This window comes from Parus major, chromosome 2 (genome assembly GCF_001522545.3).
Source record: "Parus major isolate Abel chromosome 2, Parus_major1.1, whole genome shotgun sequence".
Taxonomy (NCBI): Eukaryota; Metazoa; Chordata; class Aves; order Passeriformes; family Paridae; genus Parus; species Parus major.
In genome coordinates this window covers 56,180,209-56,199,351 of record NC_031769.1, presented here as the reverse complement: position 1 = coordinate 56,199,351, position 19,143 = coordinate 56,180,209, and the positions used below count along the sequence as shown (strand labels likewise).

Sequence of the window (19,143 nt, the reverse complement as noted above, 5' to 3'; positions counted from 1 at the left end):
TGGTGTGTGTTTCCACTTCTTCTCTTGTATCTTTCTCCCTGATTTCCCAAGCTGAGTTATTTCTCAGAGACACAATCATCTATGGGAGACAGTCTATATATTCTTTCCTGGCATTTTCCAAACTGCTCAGCCAGCCTGTCATGAAAAACAAAATTAATTTCTGAGTAGAAAATCAGGGCCGCTAGAACATAACTGAGAGTGAAGTGCTTAAAATCCTTTAAATTAGTTTTGGCTTTATTTAGTCTTGAAGGAATAGAGCATTGTGTGCCTTTTGCTTATGTTTACATTCACATTAAAAATGAAGACATGATTTGTTTCCCATTCCTGAGCCAAATTACAAAGATATTCTGTTATAACAAAACTTCTGGCTGGTGTCGAAAAAGAATAGCTGTGCACAACAGGAAGAGGAGATTGCAGTGTGCATGACATATAGTCACCAGTGGTCTTGGGATACTCTTTTTGGTAAAAGAACAACAGATAAGAATGAGCTAGACATCCCAGTTCCTACAGATTTGCACTCGGTTCCTTTGATGGGCGCGTTTTGCAACGCTGGCTGTAAAACAAGGGGTGGGTGCCTTGGTGGAGGATCCATGACTGGGGAGCTTCTCTCCGGAGAGAGAGGGAAGAGGCATTTGCCATCACTCCATAAAACCTGTCTGCTTTCCCTTGGCATGCATCATGACACTTGTGAAATTTTCAATTTTGATTTGGTAGGTGTTGGTGTTGATGTCATAGGGTACAGAAGTTCCTTGGGTTTTTTTTTGGGTTTTTTTTGTTTTTGTTTTGTTTTGTTTTTTTGTTAATAATGCCAATTTGCTGCACTAGAAACTAGTATGGAAACAAAGTAATTGAACATTCCACTTCCTTCAAACAAAGTCCACATGCTGTGCCGTGGGAAGGCTGTCATGTCAGAGCAAAATAAGAGGTGCTTAGAGGTCTTAGTGGTGCTAAATATTCACAGCTCAGCACTTTTTAAATAGAGTGCAATCTGGAACATGTTAACACTCCCTAGATGCTTTGCTCTGAACATGGAAACCCTGCTGAAATCACAGAGTGCATCCATACATGGCTTAAATTTTAAGCTTTAGAAGGCTGGCAAGATATTTGAGTGCTTCTGTATTCCATGAGTGTTGTTGTGTAAAAAAGTCTAAGATCTTTACATAAAAAAAATTGTTCTTTTTTCTCCTCCTTCTCATCAAGTAATATAAGCATAAAGAGCTTCAGCTCATCAGATCTGACTGATTTAAACTAAATTTGGGTATTATGTGCAGTCAATAAACCACAGTGGGGCCTTTGAGTCATAGGAAGAAGGTGTTTTTTAACTGGGGTGGGTGTGGTTTATCATGTTTTTACATTTCCCATATTGATGGTAAAAAGAGAGGAATTATTTTAATAACCTGCAGATCCTTTTTTATTTTTATTTTTTTAATATCTGGAGCAGGAATGGCATGCTTCTAGGAGCACTAAATAGGAAGGATGACCTACTTTAGTTTAAAACCACAGGCGAACTGAACCTACTTTTTCAAACCTCAGTCCAGCAAGCAATCCCATTAAAACATGGTCTTGAAATCTTAATGTGTCTTTTATACAAAATTGCTGTGCTAGGAAGAGGTGAAGAAAGCTTTCATCTGACACTGGGCAAAGTCTCTCCATACAGGCAAGCAGCCTCTCTCTCTGGGCCAGTTCTTGAAGTGACAGGGAAAGACAATGTTGTTTTCCGTAGTGTAATGTCCTCAGCTTTTTCTTAATTTATTATTTTTTCAGTTTCTGTTGAATCAGTTGAACTCTGGAGCAGGAAAGTTTATTATCTTACCATTCTGAACACTTAGTAATACCTGTCCCGGGCAGCTTGACTTCTTCCATCTCTTCTCACCATGGACTCCTCAGGAACTTTCCATACTGAAACAACTACCTACATGTCTGTCACTATACTTTCTTTTACTCAGTGTCTTGTTAGCAGGCTTAATCATTTTAAAAAATACCTGAAATAATGTGATTGCAGCACTGTCTTGAGGGTACCTGAGAAGGTGTCAGTGTGATCACTGGAGGTTGTATGTCTGAAAATTAAAACAGACTATGGTTCTGAAAGTCACTGTTAGTGTGTGTGTTGGGGATAGGGCTCAGAGTTTCATACAGCAAAGGGCATTTATAATATTTCTTTTTTGAAGGTGAATTGGATTTCTGTTGCTGGTGTAGGTATATGATGCTACTGAGGCAGATGTGCAGAACAAAAAGGTTGTTTGCAGTCATTCTGGAGTGACTCTGTTTGCATTACTGCAATACAAGGGGGGGTGGGGGGAGTGGGCAGTCTTACTGAAAAACTGCAAACAGCCTAAGTATTTGAACCATCTTGCTGACAATTCTAATAACAGTTTTGTTCAAATGTGAATCAGACTTACTCATTTTAGACCACATTGCTGAAGGTATCACCTAGCATAGCTGGCTTGTGATCCAATGCAAGATGCTGCATTACTGCATTTACCTATAAATTCTGTCTATTTGTTCTACCTGAGATATACTGCACCTTCAAACTATGTGCTGCAAGCACAAAATGGGAAGTGCTTGCTGAATCTTGAGACTTGGAAGAAGTAACATTCACTTTGCTACTTTTTCATCTGAAACAGGCAAAGAAGATAAATTAATTGATGTAAAATACCTGTCAGCATTGTCTCCATGTGTGTTACAAAAAAAGCTGCCTTTATACTGTATAATATACAGTACCTTTAAAACATTTTGAACGTATAATATTGCACATAAAGCATGATACCTAACCTCCTGGAGATCAGTCTAAATTATTGAAAATACTAACTGTATTTTTAGATTTGCAAGAAACCGAATTTGTGATGGGAATCAAGATCTTACTCTTAGGAAGGATGCTATAGATGGTATAACAAGTCTGTGGTGTGTGTGTGCCTTCACGCTTGTCACTTCGCTGCAGTTCCTTCTGGCAGGGGCAGCTTGCAAACTCTCCTTACAAAGCAGAAATGGCAGCCCCTCTGCTGAAGGATGATCTCCCTGAGCTATGGTTTATTTATGGTTTATGGTATTTTACAAGATTTGCTCCCAGCTAAGTGGAAGAAGCGGCACACAAGTGATAGGAGGTTCATTCTAACTGACACACTCAAATGTCTGCAGAGCTGCTTCAGCACTGCATTCCCAGCCTTCTCTGTGGTTTCCAAAGTTTTCCATTTCCTCCAGCCTCCATAACAGCACAAATCAGACAAAGGTTGTGTACTGAAAACAGTGGTTACAAAGGCACATGCAATGCATAATTCTGCTCCTGTGCTGGGGTCCCACTCTCCAAAGGCATTTGGAAGCATACAAACTAGGCAAGTATACAAAGTCAATGTGAACAACCTGACTGATACCTAAGAATACCCTTTGGTCTTGTGTGGCTTGAAAATCTCTTGAAATTTTATGGTACATTTGACCTTCAGTAATGGCAGTGATTTAATGCTCTACTAAAAGGCAGTTATTGGGGTGGTGTGTCCATGTACTCAGAAGACTCTGGGTCTTTGTTACTGAGCAATACTATTATTTTTTTGGTAAGAAAAGTTGCCTTTAGCAGCTTCCCACTCTGGTGTTTCTTGATGGAGATGCTAATTTCCTAGAGAGAGAGCTCCACGAAAACAGCCTTTAAATATTGATGAAAATCAGGAGCTGTACCATCTCTGGAAAGAGACAGGCAAAGATGAAATAGCAACATAAAAATACACTTAGCATCTGAGAACTCAGGCTGCTCTGGGTCCGTGTGGGGTCAGGCCAGCTCGCTGCCCATGTTCAGCTATAAATATTGAGCACGCCAACACGCTGGTGCCCTGCAAGGGCTGCGGGTGGGCTAACACAGGTGGCCCTCCAGCTCCTCATGCCTTCACCTCCACCACCAGGATGTTGTGATAGGAGGGGAGAAGTTGCTCTGGCTCCCGGGGCAAGGGGTAAAGAGTCCCTGAATCCCTCGGACACTTAAGACTCGTGCAGGGTAGGTGCCCTCCCCCTCGGAGGCCACCCAGCCCGGCGGGCTGGCAGCGGCCCCGCTCCCGCCGCGGCTGCCGGAGGAGCGGGCGGCACGGCCGCGCACGGAGCGCTCTCACACGTGCCGGGCCCGGGTCCGCCCCTCCGCCGCTGGGAGCACCCGGGGGCGGGCGAGCTGCTCCCCTGCGCGCCCGCCCCCGCCGCTGGACTCCGAGGCATGAAGAGGAGCGTCCCCGGCGGGCGGGCTGAGGCGGCTTCGGGCCCTGTGCGGCTGCGGACCGGCCGCCCCATGCGGGCTCCGTCCCCCGCGGCCGCTCGCCGCCGCTGCCGCCCGCTCCGGGATGGAGGCGCAGGGCAGCCGCCGGCGGCAGCTCCCGGTCCTGCTGCTCTGGGGTAAGTGGCTGGCGGGGCTGGCCGGGGGCGTCCCGGTGGTGTGCGGTGGGGCTCGCCGCTACCGCCCCGGGACTGCTGCACCGGGAGCGGCCGAGCATCCTCCCGTGTGCGCCGTCCCCGAGGGCGCTGCTTTCTGCCGGGGCGTGGGGCCGAAGTTCGGGGAAGGTGGGAGCGCCCTCAGTGTGGCCGGAGCATCCCTTTGGGAGGGGGTCTCCAGGCGTCCCTTGCCGAGGGGTGACACAGCGGGGATCGCCTTCCCTCCGCGGCTCTCCATCCCGAGCAGAGCGGCGGCTTCGCAGCGAGAGCGTTCCGGGCGCGCCGGGCGGGCGCAGCCTCGGGGCGGCTGGTGGTGCCCTTCAGCACCCACATCGCCGAGGGGAGTCCCCGAACAGGGCGCCCAGGCCCCGGGGAAAACGATCTCAAACTTCTAGCGTTATGTAGGCTTTCCCTCTTGGATCCCACATGGATTCTGGGGAGGTGTGTTTGGCTGTTGGGGAAGGTATTTTCCCTGCAGACTGAAAGGCTGATTACTGTTAGAGTAGTCGAGTTCTAAGCACGTAGTTATCAAGCACAGGTATCCTTCAGATCTTTCACTTAGAGTGCCTCGGCTGCTAGAAAAGCTGTTTTATTGTTTCTTGTCAGGTAGATTATTTTAGGGCTCTCTGATTTAATGTGTTGCAGTCATCTAAAGTTGCCAGAGGTCGGCTCTGATCGTCTTCACTCAATAGTAAACTAAGAGATGTAGTTGATTTCTTTGTGAGTCACACTTAAGGGACAAAAATTAAGGCCTTTAGAAGATGTATCTGAGGACTTCAGAACTTTGTTTGCTATTTTAGACCCCTTCCAAAGTAAAAAGCTGGTAAACACTGCACTTATTCCTAGGGAAAGACGCACAAACAAATGGACAGTGTTCAGTAGCATCATCATTAGCTGGTCTGTCAAAAGAATGTCACAGGCACAAGCTTCTGATTCTCTGTGGCTTGTGGACTTCTAAAATTTTACCTCAGCTTCTCAGGTTTCTGTTATTCCTTAGCTGAAAAGGAATAAAAAGGTGGCCAACACTTGTCTTGACACATGAGAGATTTATGCGGTCTTGAACTTAGGGAACTAGACAACAATCTTTCTGTTTGGGAAGATATCTTAATGTTACTGTGATTTTTGCAAAGCAAAATTGCCCACTGGACATTTATTCCCAGGGATTTACTAGAGTGAAGGACAGTGTCCCTGTGGCTCAGGAAGCTACAGAAGGACATTTTTTACCAGAGAGGCACAGATAAATGAATTATGCTAGACATTTTAACTCTGCTAGTTCCCTTCCTAATAGAATAACACACAGACAAAAGATATTTTAAGAATATCTGTTAACTGATAATGCATTACTTTTGCTTGGAATTGGAAAGGGTATAATCAAGAACTGATGAAATGAGACTAATTTCCTAATAGAAAAACCATAGAGTTCTAGGATGTGAAATCAGTTTTTTTTAATAAGAAAAGCCTAAAGTGGTAGAAAACTAAATTTGTTCTTTGGGAATACAAACACGGTTTAAAACCAGTTCTTTTGAAAGAATTTTTTCTTTAATTGAACAGTCATTCCTAATGGCTTCTTTTTATTAGGCAGAGAGCTGTGACCTGTGTCATTAAGGTGAAGCCACCAATCCTCATTGTTGAGCTCACTGAAGGCAGTGGGAAGCCCATCTGGGTGGGGTGTGGGACTGTACTGTAACCTCAGACCACTCCTTTCTGTCTCTTTCTGCCTAGGACTCTTGACACACAGTTTCTATGCATAACTACCTGTTGTGTTGTCAGTCTTTAGTGAGGATGGCAAAAAAAGGCAGTGTGTTGACTCGGTGACTGCAGAAGAAGTTGGATTTGCCAAGTGTGAGTGTATCACAGAGTGCATCAGCTGAGGTACTTGGTACACAAGCATGTGCTCATTGCTATGAAGTGCTGATAAGCATCCAGGTGGGGAAGAGCTGGAAACACCAGCTGTCAGGTGAATCCCTCTGATTTGCTTAGCACAACTGTAGATACTTAGAAGACGCTGACTGTGGAATCAAAGCACCTAAGAAATAATCTAAGAAATAATGTTGTATTTACCATCATGCTAAATTCTCTTATTCTAACTCTGTGTATGGAAACTGAGGTAAGAAGAAACGTCAGGGCCTGACCAAGACTTTCATCAGACAAAGTGGGTTTTTTACACAGGTCATTGTTTTGGAGTCTCTGCCCAAACGTTTCTCCTTCATTATTTACGTAACACCTGCATTTCAGTGGTACTATTTATATTTGTGTTAAAAGATGCTACCAGAGTAAAGCTGGGTACTTTTAAATACCCATATCAAGAGAGATGGTGTGATCCTTATCTGGAGCAGCTCTTGTATGCAGATTTCAAAGATTGTTAGTAGGCTTTTGCATTTCATAGTCTTGTTTTCACAGGGGTTGGCCAAGCTTAGTGCTTTGGTCAGAGGTGAGCAGCTGGACAGTTGGGAACACCTGGGTCCCAATTATATTTTTACTTTCTGTTTTAAAGGCTGCAGCTCATCTGCAAACAATAATGATAAAGCTGTGTATAAAAGTCCAAATTCTGTAAGGTCCAGAGCTCCCCTTGTGTGAAACATGGCCTATGTAAGTTCTGGAGAGTTTAGATTCCAATGATGGAAAAAAAAAATACCCAACAGGAAACAATTTTAGTGGGTTAAAGTTTGAAAACCAAATCAAGTTTTTTGTTTTTTTTTTTTTTTCATTATTTTCTTATGACTATCATGCTGTTCTGCAGCTGCAAGGGGTGGAACAAAGAAAGGGAATACTGTCGTAGGAGTTCTGAGTTTAATAGACCCAGGCGAGCGTGTGTGTATGTAAAACAAATAAACCTTTGCAAAACAGAACATCTTATTCTGAGACAGACCACAGGGTTCTAACTAAAACACTTCTCTACCGAAATGATGCCTCATTTTCTAAAGATTTTCCACACTAGGCAAGCGGGAAAACAGGCAGCAGACCCCACCAACATCCATTCTGAAAGCAAAGCATCTGGTGTAAATGCAGCCTGTGTTCCCATTTGCTGTAGGATCCAGGCATTCTTCTCACCTCCCTTCACCCTGGTTGTGTCTCCTGATTCTTTTATTCGGGAAGGTGTCACTTCTTTCCTTTGATCTACACATGCAACAGGGGACAGGTTCATGCCAGCTCCCTTGAGAGGGTGAATGGTAGGACTGTCCCTGTGGAGGCAAGTGGACTGCAGGTGGTAGCACAGAACATCGAATGTTTGGTCCCAGCCCTCAGGAGGAATGGCACTCTGTTCTTGACGGTAGCTCCAGGCTGAAAGTATGGAGGAGAAAATGGGCTTTTAAACCCTGATTTACAGCAATGAGATCTAACCCTGGAAACTATTTAGCTAGTAAACTCTTGCTTCTAAATGAGTAAGATCTCACTATCTACATCCTGATTAAAGTTTTAAATACCTTTGGTGTCTCAGGGCTTTGCCTATAGGTTTATTTTGCCTGTGAGGCAAATCACAAGAGACTATGAAGTGGAGACAGAATTTTACGTTGAGATAGACAGGTACTGCTGTAGGTGCAGATACACACAAACTGCATGGTTTGAAGGAAAGGGTCTTGAGCTGGGCTCAAGGGGAGCCATGGGAGGTTTTGTCAGTTGAGTTGTGTTTAAGCATTGCACCACCAGTAGCTTTTGTACCCTTTGTGTTTCAGTTTCTCCCACCTATCTGCTGGTAACTGAGATGATTCATGGCTTGAATTGCAGACAAATGAATCAATTTCCAGTTTGCCTTACCAAGGGAAAAAATGCAAGGAGTGGTCCCTTACTAAACACCATTTGCTACCATCTGTGTCTTGGCTATTGAAATTAGTACTTGAGAGACGCATGAAGAAAGCAAACTGTGCTTTCGTTTCGGGCTCAGAGAGATTAATTTTCACAAGCATAATGAAACCTGTTTCAATTCGCACCCTTTTAGTTTAGTGAAAGCTGTCACATGAACCATTTTATTTCAGAACAGAATTTTAGAAGTGTATTATTTTGTGTTTTATGGAAACAGCCTGTCTTTTCTAAAATAAGAATCTCTTCACAGTCAGGCTTGCATTGAGATAAACTAGAGAATATAAATGGAAAAAAAGTGACATTGTTTTAATGTGAATATATATGTAGAGCTGCTTGAAGGACTCTTAGGTCTTCTGTGGAAATGTGCAAGTATGAGGAAAGAAAGCAGAAGCAAAGTGGAATAGGAGAAAGGCACCCTTTCAGAAGTTTTTAGGCTTAAATCTCCTTGCATATGTTGGCTTCCTTGAAACCAGTCTGAAAAGAGGAAACAGCTTTTTTTCCTTGCTAAAAATCTCAAAAGAAAATCCAGCGGCACTGTTAGAAATGATCCAAAGGATAGAGAGGATCCCTTGTTGTCTACAGAGCAGCTTACCATGATCTATCATATTGTCTTGGACAAGGGGCATGCCTGCACAACAGCCCTTGGCCTCAGTTTGTCTCCAGGAATACAGAATTTTGCCTGTATGGGGGCAGATTGATGGCCTTCTGCAGATGGGGTGTTACTTTCTCGCCCATGCTCTGAGCCAGGGGGATTCTCACCTGAAGGGGAAGGTGTGGTAGGCACTGCTAAGATCCTAGCAGAGCACCAGGCTGATGAAAGCACATCTATTTTGCATCTGACCAGATTAAGCTGGCTAAGCAAAGGACTGTGCAGAAGCACTGGGCCCTACAATAAAGCATCTGTCTTAAGATTTTCACACTCTAATAAATGTGACTAATTTGCCTCTATTTTGCAAAGCATTATCTGTGGGCAGTGTCAGAGTAAGTAGTGTAATTAACACTGGCCTGTAATGACTGTCACTTATTGTGTGAAATTATTTTGTTTCCAAACATCACAACTGACAGATTCCTTTTGTGTCCAGAGATTCCTTTTGCATCCTTTTATGTCTCATGCTAGAGACTCTAATTGTTATGAAATACTATTGCATTGTTGTTGTCTCAAAATATGTAGTTTGAGATTTGGCAGGGTGTGCAGCCTTCTTCTGTAAGCAGAAAGGGGAAGAGATTTCACAGCTATAAAATGTTTTGAAGAGATGGGGCGATACTGGAATAGGAAATGGAACCTTTTGAAAGTCATTCAAGTGGTCATCAATAGGACACAAAGCTCAGGTTTCTTCTCAGACTTCAGCACTTGGACTTAAGCTTTGATCTGTAATCATCTCTTTTGCTGGCGCTCTGTGACTGGAGAGTGTCCTCAGGGCTGTTCTCTGATGAGGAGTATGAAGGGCGCTCGGGTGCTTGCACTTGGTGGTGTCTGAAGAGCTGTGGCTGTCTCTGGGATACCCAGACATGCCTTCTGTAGCTCTGGGGTGGAGGTGGCCCTTTGCTCAAAGGGGACCTCATCCTTCACGTCAGGGCTTTGCTGTCTGGTAGCCACCTGGGGCTGTGGGAGAGATTTCCTCTTCACAATTGTTTTTGACAAATGGCTACAGGTGTCTTTCCACATGTCTTCGAGTTCATGAGCTGTTCCAGCTTTACTCCTCAAGGATCAACATGTACCAAGAACATGACATGTCCTATTTAATATTAGAAGAGGTTTCTCTAAATGTATTTAGCAATGTGCATTGTAAACTTACAACGAAAAAGAATTAAGCTTATGTTTTCAAGAGAAATAGGAAAAGTAAATTTGTTTTGGCTTTCAGTGAAGAGATGCTCAAAGCCTTTATTTCCATGGAGTCATCAACTGTCATTCAATATGTGTGAAACCTCCTCTATTCCTGCTTTATATTTAGAAAGCAGATCAATATTTAGTTTTTTTATAAGCTATGTCTGTATTTCAAGCTAATGCAAAGTCAGAACTTATTGTATCGTGTTAAAAAATAATGTAAATCTCTTATTTTTGACCAGTAAACCTAGATAGATTTGCATTCAGGAGTGGTAACGTTTGCCATTAGTAAATGTGGCTGCTGAACATATTGCAGGGCTATGTTTGGGGTGGGAATTTTTTACCATGAAACACTTAGTGATGCACAACAAAGTAGAGATAATATTTCTGGAATAGCCATTGGTCCAGTTTCTATTTAACTGGCTCCAGTGTAAAACCAGAAGCAGCAAATAAACCAGAGCATTGCAAAGTAAAGGTCAAAAGAAAATTAAGCTCCTCAAAATACTTGTTTGTATTGTAAAATGTTTTCTTTCTGTATTTTAAGATTTTTGGAAGGAAATCTCTTTTCTTAGATTTAAATATTTTTCAGAATGGAGAGAGGAATCTCTGTGAAGTAATGTGACATTTTAGACTTCCTATTTTCTGTAAGTTTTAGTTAAAGTAGGTTCTAACTCCTCTTTGTCTTACCTTTCTGATGGAGCAGTACAGAACAGGTGGAATGTGCACTGCAACACCATCAGGGTGTTTGATGCTCTACGGCTCATGCTGTTCCATGCCAAATATGCCTGTGCAAAATTCAGGTTTTCTTTTCCTTCCAGCTACTTCATACTTTATCGTGCAGTGATTTAGAAAACAAAAACTTGGCAAAGAAATAAAAAGTGCTGGTAGGAACAGTGTGAAAGAAACACCTCTTGTAGGAAATGGGGGATTCTTGCAGTCTTGAAATGTACACTGGATATCTTTATGAAGAATATCTGTCTTGAGTAGATGTTCTAGGCTTGGTCCAGAAATTATTGTAAGACCTTCTTTACCTCATTCTACAAAAGATCTGGAAGATGTGAGGGATTCCTTCTGGTGTCAGTGTACCACTTCTCAGCTGTATAAATAAATTAAACTCTTTGTAACTTCATGAGTAAAAGTATTGTTGACATTTGCAAAACTAGAGGGAAGGGAGTACTTCATTCTTATCTACTCTCCTTTCTACTTATTTCTTGCACGAGGATTTTCCTCAGGCTGTAGGCAAAAAAGTTTGACTGCCATATGGGAGCAATGCCATAGAAAATACCAGCCTTAGAACATCTCTGAGCCTGTCAAAACAGGCAGATTTAGCTAACCTGCTTTGCAGGCCCACTGATTGTGTTGGAGCTAAACAAACCCTGATCTGTAGATGAACAGAGAATAACCAATATTGTTCAATCTGCTGTTGGCCAAGGCCAGGCCCATCAGTGGCAGTGGGAACACTTCTGGGATTACATAGTTGAGATGGGGAAAAAAAACCTGCTGCAGAGCAGCAGCTGCAAGTGTGGGGTGAGAACATGTGTGAGAAGCAGCTCTGGTGGGTGCAGAAGGCAGGAGGGGAGGAGGTGTTGCAGGAGCCAGAGCTGAAATTCCCCTGGCTGAGGAGCAGGGTGAGGCAGCTGTGCCCCTGCAGCCCATGGAGGACCGTGTGATAGCAGAGATTCACCTACAGCCCCTGGAGGGCCCCGTTCCCAAACATGTGGATGCCCAAAGGAGGCTGTGACCTTGTGGGAAGTTTGCAGGCTCCTGGCAGAACCTGAGGCCCAGTGGAAGCACCCATGCTGGTGCAGTTCATGAAGAGCTGCAGCCTGTGGGGATGACTCCTGTTGGAGAAGTTTGTGGAGGGCTGTATCCTGTGGAAGGGATACAGCACTGGAGTAGGGGAAGAGTGTGAGGAGTCATCCTCTTGAGGAGGGAGGAGTGACAGAGACCATGTATGATGAACTGACTGCAGCCCCCATCCCCCTGAACTACTCCAGAAGGAGGAGGTAGAGAAATTAGAAATGAAATTAGGCTTGAGAAGAAGAAAGAGGTAGAGGAAAGGTATGTTAAAAATTGGTTTATTTCTCATTACCCTACTCTGATTTTTGTTGGCAGTAAATAAAATTAATTTTACCACGTTTAGTCTCAAAGCCCATGATGGGGACTGTTAAGTGATTTCTCCCTGTCCTTGACCCATGAGCTTTTCATTATGTTTTCTATCCTCCTTTCCAGCTGAGGAGGGCTGTAATAGAGTGGCTTGATAGGTACCTGGTGGAATGAATTAAGTAATTTCCTGTGTCAGAATCCATTGCTTTGCAGTTTCCTATATACACCTAGGAAAAATCATGATGTGCAGGGATCATGGTGCTATGTAAGGATCTGTTTTCAGTGTCTTATTCCTTGGAGCAAGGGTACTGTTGTAAAAAGCTGCTCACACCTGCTGTGAGCAGGTATATATACAGCAGTGTAAGTAGACATGTGGAGCTTTGAAATTTTGTTAGTGTTTCATTGTTCTTGTGAGTTTTTCATGCAACATGTCATTTAAAATATTCTGTGATCATGTAGAGTATCCAGGGCTCTGGAATCCTGGTAGTCAAGCTGGGATGCTGAAGAAAAACAACCCACATTTGGATGGTCAGGCCAACTTAATATTTCATGGTAGGCATAGAATTGAAAGAAAACATGACTTCAGTGGAATCCTATTGGTGTAATGCCTCCACATGGTATATAACAGCATTAGGAATCTGAGAGGAGTACATGCAGCATCAAGAGAAGGTGGATGTGCAGGATGGGAATTTTTGTCATCTGGTCAGAAAAGGAAAAAATAATTTTCCCAGGCCTTCTATGAGTGTAGTATCTTGATTTAAATGTTCTGCCTGTCAAGGGAAGAAGGAACTTGAAATGTCTTCAAGCATCCCATGTTTTTAAACACTTCCTCAGGAGGGAGTGTGCAGTGACCCTTGTCTGTGAAATCTTCATGGGTCATTTCCCCTTCCCAAGTTATTAAAAAAAAATAGAAAAGGAAAAAAAAAAAAAGATTGCTTGACTTCTCTTTCAGGCTACCTCACAGGAGCAAACTGGATTCTCTATTGGCCTTGAGGGACTTGTGCTTCACACTCTTTCACAGGTGGAATAAAGTCTGTATTGTCTGACTTTTTTCCTTATTGTAGGGAAACCTTACATTACATCAGATTTTGTGTTTTCCTGCCTTTTTGGCTAATGACAAGCATCTGGGTTGCAATAATGCAATTAGCCATTAGATCAAATATGTGCTTCCTGGTAATCAGGTGATACAGTGTCAAGCTGAGGACCTGGATGCAGATGGCCAACTTCAGGGGCTGTCACAGTTCTCATGTGTGTTTCTCAACAGTAATTGTAAGCTATCTCACTGTTGTGGGCCATGAATCAGAGTTATGTTGTTTCATTAGGTGATGTACCTTTCCCATATAAATTGCACAGCCAACACATTTCACAATTATCTTTTGGGCAGAGAGATTATGTTCCTCAGTTCCTTTGGTAACGTTTTCTGAGAGGAGATAGTGGTGAAATAGGTACTGGCACCAGAGAGCTGCTAGCTCACACTTTAGTTAAGACTTCTGCTTGTTTCTTCTTGTGACCTTAGACAGACTTCTTACGAGTTCTGTCATTATTTCCATAGTTCATGTTAAATGGAGACCTCAGTAGCAGTACCTCACAAGGCTGTAGTGAACCTAAAATAGAGATGTTTAGGGGGTGAAAAAAAGATTTTTCACTTCCATTTGCTTGAAGTATATTTATCTGTAGTCATAAATCATGAAGAGATATGGTCTGGTTGTTCTAGATCCTACACACTTCTGTGACAACTACTGTATGCAGAGGGTCAGAAGACCAGATTTGCAGGCAGAAGTTAGATGAAAACAAAGAGCACAAAGCCTTTGGCAGGCCCATGGATACATGGTCTTTGCCTTACGTCCTAGGTAACACACACAGAAATTCAGTGAATTTGGGTTTGTTAGGAATGTTGTGCTTGCCTCTGCTAACCACAGGCACCTTCTGATGTGTGCAGTCATCTGGAACTCTCTTCCTTCCACCTTACATCACAGAATAACCTGAGCTGGAAGGGACTCACAAGGATTGTTGAAGTCCAACTCCTGGCCTTGCATAGGACAGCCCCAGGAATCACACTGTGTACCTGAGGGTATTGTCCAAATTCTTATTGAACTCTTTTAGCCTTGATACTGTGACCACTTCCTGGGTGAGCCTGTTTCAGTGCCCAGCCATCCTCTGGGTAAAGAACCTTTTCCTAATAACCAACCTAAACCATCCCTAACACAGCTTCAGGCCATTCCCTCAGGTCCTGTCACTGGGCACCGCAGAGAAGAGATCAGTGCCAGACCTTCCGTTTCCACTAGTGAGGAAGTTGTAGACCACAGTGAGCTCTCTCCTCATTCTCCTCCAGGCTGAGCAAGCCAAGTGACCTAAGCAGATGCTCGTGTGGCTTCAACTCACCATCTGGACTTCAGCAAAGACTTTGACACTGACTCCCATAGCATGCTCCCAGAGAAGCTGGCAGCCCAAAGCTTGGACAGGACTGCTCTTTGCTGGGTTAAGAATGGCTGGATGTCTGGGCCCAGGGAGTGGTGTTGAATAGTGTTGCAGCCAGTTGGTATCTGGATCTATTGGGATTCCCCAGGGGTCAGTGTTTGTCCCAGTTTAATATCTCTAATGATGATCTGGATGAGGGGATCAAGTCCACACTTAGTGAATTTGTGGGACACCAAGTTGGGTGCAAATGTTGATCTGCTGGAAGACAGAAAGGCTCTGCAGAGGGATCTGGACTGGGTGGATCAATAAGTCTGAGGTTCAGCAAGGCCAAGTGTCCTACACTTTGGCCATGACAATCTCATGCAGCACTGCAGGGTGGGGACAGAGAGGTTGGTAAACTGCCTGGTGGAAAAGAATCCAGGACTGCTGGTCAGCAGCTGAACATGAGCCAGAATGGCTGAGAAGGCCAGTAGCATCCTGGTCTTTATCAGAAGTGGTATGGCCAGCAGGAGTAGGGAAACGATTCTCCCCCTGTATTCAGCACTGTTGAGACCACACCTTGAGTGCTGTGTGCAGTTTTGGGCCTCTCACTTGAAGAAGGACATTGAAGTGCTAGAATGAGTCCAGAGGAGGGTAGTGGAGCTGATGAAGGGTCAGAGGGTAAGTCCTGGGTGGACTGGCTGAAGTTGCTGGGGTGTTGAGCCTTGAGAAAGGGAGGCTGAAGGGAGACCATACCACTCTCTGCAGCTGCCTGAAAGGAGGATGTAGCCAGGAGGGGCAGTCTCTTCTCCCAGGTAATCAGTGACAGGACAAGAGGACACAGTTTTAAGCTGCACTGGGGAGGCTGAGGTTGGATGTTAGGAAGAATTTCTTCACAGCAGGGGTGATTTGATATTGGAATGGGCTGCTCAGGGAGATGGTGGAGTCATCACCGTCTTCTGTCCCTGGAAGAGTTTGGGAAAAGACTGGACGTGGCATTAAGTGCTCTGGTCTACTTGACAAGGTCGTAGGTTGTACTCAATAATCTCAGAGGTCTTTTCCAATCTAACTGATTCTGTGATATTTGCAGCCTTTCTTTTGATGCTTTCTAATAGCTTAATGTATTTTTTATGTTGCGGTGCTCAAAGCTATGCACAGGACTTGAGGTTGAGGCCACAGCAGCACAGAGTAGAGTGGAACAATCACCCTCCTGGACTGGCTGGTGATGCTATGCTTGTTGCTAAATATCATCTTTAAACTGTTTCTAATGCCACAGATTTTTTTTCTAGCCTAGAAACAAATGTACTGCTCTTACCCTTCCTCGATTTTACTTTCTGGAAGAATAGATCTCGAGTCAAGGATCACATTTGTGTATGCCACTTTTGTAAAAGTGCAAAAAAAGTTTACTTCAAGCAATTCTGCTCTTGCAGTATTTAGTTTATTCACTGTCTGAAAGTCACTGGCTATAAAAAAAAAAAAGTATTTTACATTTCAGTTACATACTGCTTCGTCAAAAATGTAATGGGACAGAAAAGGCTTGAAGAAAACACTTAAATTTCAGACTGAGTCATGCAAGTTCCAGTGCAGAACTTATTGTACAGCTGAGAAATCCCTTCCCAAGTTAGTTGTTGAACTGGTATGTTTAATTATTTACTTGATAATGATTAATTAATAATAAAGGAATATTATATTTAAAATACTGGTTATATATTTATTTAAATAGAGCATATCTCTTTCAAACCAGTAGAAAACCCATCCAACACTTCTGGAAGTAGACAGACTGTTCAGGAATTCTGTTACATTATTAATATGCTGCCAGCAGTGATTTAAGAACTTCAAAAAATAATGTAAAGGAATTGTCCTTTACATTGTCCTATACAAGTTTTATTGCTACTCTGAAAGATTCTTAGTTGAAGCATGAGTTCAGAATGATGGTCACATTTTCTTGCAGTCACTGAAAGCTGGGGAACTCTGTCTCTGCAGGAGGAAGATTCTAATGTCCAAAATAGTTAACAGTCTGAAATTACCTTCACAATCTAAAAACAAAAGTGTAGTGTCTCAAACTGTGATAAGCATTGAGCTGACCTTTTAGTTTTAGGTATTATATTTCTATGACTATATATGCATCTTCCATACTATTGATACAGAGGGAGAAAAAGAGCATTAAAAAAGATTCAGCATCAAAGCAGGAGATAGTGCAAAGCTGAGTTCCATGTTATGCTAGCTCTCAAGAAAACTTCTTGAACCCAGAGACAGATCAGTGCACCCTGCCAACAGGTTTACCTTGCTCCTGCCTCTCCATATGCTGAGACACATTTTTTTCTGGGCCAGTTTTGAATGCAAGTGTAACACTTCTTTCAAGTACTATATTTATTGCAAGCTTCTGTTTATTCCTGGCATCCTTCCTTTGTGCTGAGTTCCTGTCTCTGTGAACTTTAGTTGCCTCATTTCCTTGGTTGCCTTCACACTGTGTGATGTTGTTCTTGTGTACTGTCCCGGTCCCCCTCTCCCCATCCCACTCCTCTTAAGAAGAAGTGTCAAAAGGACAGTTGGTAGCCAAAAACAAAAGATGACCTTCTGAGACATGTATATTGTGCAGAGGGTTATTTAAAGAGAGACAGGTGGTTCAGTTTTTGTACCAATAGTGTTATTTTTCCTTTCCTTCCACTTTTATAGTGGCCTCTGGGCTTTCCCATCAAGTTGTAGGATTTCTTGGCCTATTCAGTCGTGTTTTGGCCGTGTACATTTGACTTGACCCCAGTAGGGGAGTTTTAGAAAAGGCTTTGGAAGGCACCCATGTGATGCTTGTGTTAGCTCATCTTGTCCTTCTGTATTCAGACAGACTCTAGTGAAATGAATCTCTTAAAACTGTGAATGCCCAGGAAACAGATAATAAAGAAACTCTATGCCAGTTGTTTTTTTTGATGCAGTATGATGCCTCTTGACATTGTGTGAGAGCATGGGAGAAGTAATTTCCACAGAGAATTTCTTTTGCATTAGATACCCTGTAGTGTCTGCATTCCTGCTAGAGCCCCTGTAATGTATGACTTGGGGTTTGCATAAAAGATTGTTGAATTTAACATGATCTTTAACAGTACCTGTGCAACAAGTAGCTTTATTCAGCATCTAAATACCAGGAGAAACACTAGAGTGCTGTAAGATTGGCTTATTCAGTATTTAAAATCAGATTTATAAAAAAATGTGGGTATTGAGATTTGATCAGTATGACAAAATTATAGAGATATATATAGATTATATTAATAATAGCATATTTATCTCTCACCTGTGCACAAATCATATGTGCATGATTGCAGAGCAGCAGTTCCCATTTCAAACTCTTGTTTTACTTGCTTTTTTGGACTATATAACTATATATATATAACTATATATATATATATATATATATATATAACTATTTAACTGTCAGGACAGTTCTTGCACTGTAATGTGCTGCTGTCAGTGGAACTTCAAGTTCTGCATAAAGGCAGCTGTTTGTACATAACTTCCAGTGGAGATCTATCCTGATGTAGATAAAGCTTAAATGATGTTAATTGGCAGGATTGCATTTAAAAAGAGATACAGAGGTAGGTTCTTTACATGAGGTTTAACTCGCGGTCCTTATATGTTCTTTTTGCTTTTGAAAATTATGATTGATACAAATGATGTTTTGAATAAACATCACAAATTTTGAAGAATATGCACAGTATTACATTGCTGTAATTGCTGGTTAAAAGGTGCATACAGCAGTTTTATCTGTTAAAATAAGAATTATTCTGAGAAAGTATGGGAGCCACTCAAACTATCTTACTATACTATCAGTAATAGCATCTTGAAGAAACATTCAGACAAGAGAAAATTGTAACAGTTTACTCATACATTTACACAAGATTTTCAGAATCATTTCTAAAACATGTTTGGAGGAAGGTGGAGTAGAGAGAACACATAGCAATTCATATGCCGCTTCAGATTTATTGAAGTAGTTTCAAGACAGACATTTAGTGCTTCTTTTAAGCCTCTGTGAAAAATATCAGTGAATAATAACAGCATAGAAGGAAAATAAACATTGAGAAATATTTTTCAATTTCCCAGAGAAAGATTATATACCTGACAAAATTACAGGACAGTTACCCTGTCATGTATCCCAGTTGTGAATTTACATATGGCTGTGAATCTCATTTTGAGCTCTCTTCTTAGTGTCAGAATGATGTCTTTTTGCAAAAGGAGAGTAGATAATGAGAGGTTATAGTGAAGGTCTAGGATGAGATTTTTTATATACAAAATCTTGAAGAAGATTGTGAATAAAAAAATTGGGTTTTTTTCCTCAATTTCCTTATTTTCTATTACTTTCTCCTACTTTATATTCTCTTTTTCTTTCCAAAAGCTCTTCAGTGCTATTTTTCCTCATCCTTCATTTGATGATACTTTGCTTCACCTCTTGCTCTGGCTCTAACCTGGTTGTTCCCTTCCCATCTGATTCAGCTGACGCTAGGGATGATCACACATGCTGCTACTGTGTATGGAGACAAAAAAGTGAGCAGCTAGTTCAGGCAGCTAGTTAAGCTGAACCCCCTTTTCTCTACATAAATGTTAGCTGAGGTAGGAGGGTATGCCAA

General features: G+C 42.4%; 1 protein-coding gene across 1 annotated transcript in view; it reads left to right on the top strand.

Moving 5' to 3' along the window:
- The first annotated feature begins 4,219 nt into the window (after positions 1-4,219).
- Positions 4,220-19,143, top strand: part of RAMP3 (receptor activity modifying protein 3) — a 40,814-nt gene continuing 25,890 nt past the window's right edge. Inside the window, exon 1 of the mRNA XM_015619748.3 lies at positions 4,220-4,365. Within this exon, the coding sequence (XP_015475234.1) occupies positions 4,314-4,365 (52 nt within the window). The 5' untranslated portion in view covers positions 4,220-4,313. The remainder of the gene's footprint in view (positions 4,366-19,143) is intronic.